Source organism: Austrofundulus limnaeus, unplaced genomic scaffold, assembly GCF_001266775.1.
Source record: "Austrofundulus limnaeus strain Quisiro unplaced genomic scaffold, Austrofundulus_limnaeus-1.0 Scaffold18, whole genome shotgun sequence".
NCBI lineage: Eukaryota > Metazoa > Chordata > Actinopteri > Cyprinodontiformes > Rivulidae > Austrofundulus > Austrofundulus limnaeus.
Genome location: NW_013952420.1, coordinates 757,792 through 763,791, shown reverse-complemented (window position 1 = coordinate 763,791; position 6,000 = coordinate 757,792). Strand labels below are relative to the sequence as shown.

The 6,000-nt window shown below is 39.3% G+C and overlaps 1 protein-coding gene across 1 annotated transcript in view; it reads right to left on the bottom strand.

Annotated features, from left to right (window-relative positions):
- ulk4 (unc-51 like kinase 4) overlaps nt 1-6,000 on the bottom strand; it is a 123,752-nt gene that overhangs the window by 66,548 nt on the left and 51,204 nt on the right. The window contains exons 20-21 of the mRNA XM_014003354.1: nt 1,901-2,086; nt 410-537 (exon numbers count right to left, since the gene is read on the bottom strand). Coding sequence (XP_013858808.1) covers nt 410-537; nt 1,901-2,086 — 314 coding nt within the window. The remainder of the gene's footprint in view (nt 1-409; nt 538-1,900; nt 2,087-6,000) is intronic.

Below are 6,000 nucleotides of genomic sequence, written 5' to 3'. Positions count from 1 at the left end.
CATGGATGATGTTATATTCAACACTGTCCGTTAAATATCTTATGAACAACTGGATGGATTTTAGTGAAAAACTCATTAACATTTGGAGTAAACACTATTCAAAATGGTCATGGCAGCTAATTAACAAAGACAGAACATTAGTTATGTAAGTTAATTGTACAGATAATGAGCTTATTTTGGTGTGCCATTAGCTGACAGTCATCCCCGTCACATACTCTGAATGCTAACACATCCTGTGAGACCTCACAACATTTCATAAAATCACAAATAATGTTATTTATATATAAGATTTGATCAAAACAGCTACAACTATGAAATCTTTAATTTATTACATACAGCGACAAACGTCCTGTTTGTGATGATCCTGTAGAATCAGTAATGAATGACTGTGTTGGTGCACATTGTTTACCTGTGCTGACAGCAGTAAAGCAGTGTGTGTGTGTTGTTCTGTATCAGCAGCAGCAGCRGCAGTAATGCTTTGGCTCTTGTTGCAGTAGATGGGCTCTCTAAACAGCGCAGCACCTTCAACACCGAATCCTGCAGGACAAAACACACAAATGAATCAAGTGAAGGTTCAGTGTCTTCCACTGTCAGAGCACAATGCTTCTGCAATTCAATTCTCTTCCATTAGAGTTAAACAACAAAAACGATTTTCAATGTTTACACAGTAGAATTACAGCAAAGCTGATATTGAATGAAAAAAATACACACTTTTATAGATATTGCTTCAAAATTGTATATAATTATTTTTAAAAAGCACTGAAAACTAACAAAAAACACAACACTTTGTCATACAATAAGCACCATCCACTTGTGTGTCCACAGCTGGTTCAGACAGCAACTCAGCAAGTAGGAAAAAAAATCTGATTCATTAGCACCATTATTATCACCAAACACAACTGAATGTGTGTGTATGTGTGTGCGTGCGTGCGTGCGTGTGTGAGAAAGCATGTTTATGCCTGTGTGTTTATGGTGCGACACACCGAGTTAATTAATTTCAAAGCCCTACAGTGTGTGCTTAGCTGATAAGTCCCTCCCCACTACCCATAATGCTTTGCTGAAGTGGACGGCTGCAGCGTTTTCATTCAGCCAATTAGCCCAAATACTGACACACTCAACAAATTAGAGTTTGTGCTTCTGTGCGCACACACGCAGCACTGTTCACATATTCATAAGCACAAGCACACATCCACACACTAACAGAGTTCTCTGTAAACAAACTCTTGGTCTGTCTGTCTTTGTGCCAGGGGAGAGCAAGGAGGGTGAGGTTTGGGGGTTGTGGGGGGGAGGGGGTGAATGCATATCAGTTTATAATTAGAGCAGAGTTGAAGTACGAAGTTATTATTCTACTGTTAAATTGGAAATGCTCAATGCAAATAAATTCAGTTCAGAGTCAATTACCAATTCTGGACTCCCAAGTTAAAAACCCTCAAATCAATTTCAGCCCCTCTGCTTTACCAAGATTAGCACATCACATGCACACTAGATGGGATGCCTTGTGAAAAACTGAATAAGTAATTCCTGACAAATTAGTTCATTCACAGTTCAGCTTCAGTTCATGAACTGTGTGATCGAGGCACGCTGAGAAAGACAGACAGAAAAAGAACAATTATTTGTTTTTCAGACTGTATTTTGCTGACGAGGGTTTTTTTTCTGCACAGTCATCACATAAAATGTTCTCAACAATGGCATTACTAACAAAACCTCTAAAAATCAAACTACACTTATTAGAGATGCCACCATAACAACTACCCATCATGTAGCAACAATATCAGCAGTACAACATTAAAGTAGTATAGCTGTGTGCGTGTGGTTCTTTTCTTAGCTGACTTGTAGTCTAAAAGAATTGGACATCTGTACATCTGTTCTTGTATTGCAGATGTGGTTCAAACGCACATACCCGGTTCTGTGTGATGTGATGTGTTAGGATGTGTGAAGCGAGTAAGGCTGCGGCCACAGCAATGAGCAGGTGCTGCTGCACCCTGGCCCCTGCTCCACCTACACCCTCCAAGATGGCTGCGGGGCCACAGGTGTCAATCACTGACAAGAAGACTGCCGGGTCCAACCGGGTTAGCCTTGAAAGAGACTGGGGAAATAAAAAAAGAAATAAACCTGCTCATAGCGAGGTAACGTTACAGTAAGTCATTCATGAATTGTAATCTTATTCTGCTGTAAAGAGCACAGTATAAAGCACCTCAAGCTTCTTTTGTTGAATGGTTAAAAATAAAGCAGAGTCCATTTCATGCAATAAAAAACCTACAAATGCTGTCCTAATTGCCTCACCAGATGTTAAAGTAATTAATATAATTCAGAATGTGACAGTGAGAAAAAATCTGGAAATCAAAGGGATCGATTACCATAATGTAACTAACAAGAAAGGAAGTGCGAAGTTGGAATTTATTTATAATTTGTGGTTTAGGCTGAGTGATGGAGGGTTTGTTTTAGCATTAAAGAAAAACATGTCAGTCTAAATGACGATAGAAATATTTTGGCCATCTTGAAGTGAGGTTTTGCTTAAAACATGTGAAGAAATAATATTGTAGTGTTGTGAATAGCTCTCTGAGACTCAAATTAGTTTGAAGGAAATTTTTTGAAAAAATCTGTAAGACTTCCCTATACTTTTGAATACAGGCAGAATTAGAGAAAATCCATGTAATTTACAATCGGTACAACTTGACATGTCTGCAGCCCTCCACAATGCTCCTGCAGGGTGTGACACTAATAAAATAACATTTTACAAGAAATAAAACATATCATTGCAGTTTTAAAAATGTATGAATCCCTCTAATCTGCCATCCTATTTTTTTTTAGTTGATGTCCAGAGCTGCAGAGGCTAATATTTATTTTATTCCCCTTTCTGAATCTTTCCCCAATTGCAATATTTGCATGAAAGCTATTACAATTAATGTGATTTTGTATTTCTTTGAAATCTTTGACAGTGAAAAGGAGAGCCTCCTCAGGACCTCTGCTCACCTGGTTTCAGTCTCACCTGAATGCTGAACATCCACAGCAGGCGGTGCGGCTGGAGATTGGTCAGATGTGTTGCGTGATTTGATTGACAAATTATTAAAAGTTTTTTTTTAAAGTTGATGTTAAAGTATCACATCGGCATTCAAGTTAAGTGTGCAACAAAAAAGTTCATAAAACAAATAAAAGTTCAACAAAAAATATATATTTTTAAATTTGCCCAGGCTAGAAATAGTCATGTGGCTCTGGAGCTGTGGGTTTCCTCTGTTCTATTAAAAACACCAACTCCTTGCAACTCTGAATTTTGTTGTTTGCTTTGCCTCCATCAGTGATGCACTGAAGGACATTTTATAACTTATTGACTAAATATTAGATCCAGTATTGTATACACATAAATTCTGGTCATTGCAGCCATATGGTTTAAAACAGAGGATGAAATTTGGTGTGTCCTATTGATGTGTTCTGTCCGTATAAACAGAGGTGCATGTACAGTGGTTTGCAAAAGTATTCATACCCCTTGAACTTTTCCATATTTTGTCACATTACAACCACAAACATAAATATATTTCACTGGAATTTAATGTGAAAGACCAACACAAAGTGGTATACAATTGTGAAGTGGAAGCAAAATTTTACATGAATCAAAACATTTTTTACAAATAAAAAACTGAAAAGTGCGACGTGCAAAAGTATTCAGCCCCCTTTTCCCTGAGTGCAACCAATTGCATTCAGAAGTTGCCTGATGACTGCTAATGACTCAAAAGGGTCCACCTGTGTGTAATCTAATCTCAGTACAAATACAGCTGCTCCGTGACGGCCTCAGATGTTGGTTAAGAGAATATTGGGGAGCAAACAGCATCATAAAGTCCAAAGAACACACCAGACAGGTTAGGAATATGGTTTTGGAGAAGTTTAAAGCAGGCTTAGGTTATAAAAAGATTTCCCAAGCTTTGAACATCTCACGGAGCACTGTTCAATCCATCATCCGGAAATGGAAAGAGTATGGCACCACAGTAAACCTGCCAAGACAAGGCCGTCCACCTAAACTTACAGGCCGAACAAGGAGATCACTGATCAGAGAGGCAGCCAAGAGGCCCATGGTGACTCTGGATGAAATGCAGAGAGCCACAGCTCAGGTGGGGGAAACTGTCCACAGGACAACAATTAGTCGTGCACTACACAAATGTGGTCTTTATGGAAGAGTGGCAAGGAGAAAGCCATTGTTAAAAGAAAACCATAAGAAGTCCCGTTTGCAGTTTGCCAGAAGCCATGTTGAGGACACAGCAAACATGTGGAAGAAGGTGCTTTGGTCAGACGAGACCAAAATTGAACTTTTTGGCCACAATGCAAAACGCTATGTGTGGCGGAGAAAGAACACTGCACATCACTCTGAAAACACCATCCCCACTGTCAAATATGGTGGTGGCAGCATCATGCTCTGGGGGTGCTTCTCTTCAGCAGGGACCGGGAAGTTGGTCAAAGTTGATGGGAAGATGGATGGAGCCAAATACAGGGCAATCTTGGAAGAAAACCTGTTGGAGTCAGCAAAAGATTTGAGACTGGGGCGGAGGTTCACCTTCCAGCAGGACAACGACCCTAAACATAAAGCCAAAGCTACAATGGAGTGGTTTAAAAAAAAGAATATTCATGTGTTAGAATGGCCCAGTCAAAGTCCAGACCTAAACCCAATTGAGAATTTGTGGCAAGATCTCAAAACTGCTGTTCACAAACGCTCTCCATCCAATCTGACTGAGCTTGAGCTGTTTTGCAAGGAGGAATGGGCAAGAATTGCAGTCACTAGATGTGCAAAGCTGGTGGAGACATACCCTAAAAGACTTGCAGCTGTAATTGCAGCAAAAGGTGGCTCCACAAAGTATTGACTCAGGGGGGCTGAATAATTTTGCACATCGCACTTTTCAGTTTTTTATTTGTAAAAAATGTTTTGATTCATGTAAAATTTTGCTTCCACTTCACAATTGTATACCACTTTGTGTTGGTCTTTCACATTAAATTCCAGTGAAATATATTTATGTTTGTGGTTGTAATGTGACAAAATATGGAAAAGTTCAAGGGGTATGAATACTTTTGCAAACCACTGTAAGTGGTGCACAGGTGCTCATGTGCGATCAAAATATTTTTTTAAAAAAGTGCACCAGATGGAATGTCATAAGGCTCACTTGTGTACCTAACATTCTACTGAAGATTGTGAAATCAACCCAGCAGGGCTCTAGAGTGCAACCAATTTGGTCGCAAATGAAAACTGATTTCTTAATTAAAATAAAAAAATCCAGTCACACTGGTGCGATCAGTCATTCAAGGAGGGTGGCGGGACCCGCTGTAGCAGGGTGAAATGGACACAGCTTTCAAAAAAATCAAATAAACCCCAGAGCCGTTTTATCCAATCAGAGCAGAGCAGGGCGGGACTTTCAGTGAGGCCAATTTGCAGCAGAAACAAATTGCAGGTTAAAGCAGCGGCCGACCAGTGGTCAGTCCTGAGTTAGTGGACCTCTCCTTCAGCACCGGAGACTTTGGTCTCTAAAACCTAATTTATATTAAATCTTTATGTTCAAAGCGTTCATTATCAAACAGATATGTCCAACTTTGCCTACGTGACTAAACTCTCTCCTCGTGAGAAAGCACTGTGACAGGAGCACGCCGTGGTGCGTGCAGGCTGTGAGTCTGTGTGAGATTCACTGTTTCAGTTCTTCTAATTAAACTACACTGACTCGAACAGAAGAACATTTGTTTGCCCCATATTAAAGCAAAGATGAGTCTCCGTTTAATGTCACCCCACGTCCAAAAATTAAGAAAACAAAACAAAAGACCATGTTCTCTAGGTGAATGAGTTTTAAATGTTATTTATCATAAAGATCCACAAATTTCATTCTTCACAATTTTATAGAAATAACAAGGTTTTGGACATGCTAAGCTTGTTTATATTTAGAACCATACTCTGACACAACTGCTCTGGGATGAAAGTAATTCAATAAATGATCAAATATGAGGAATACATAATTTTAAACGAGTACATGA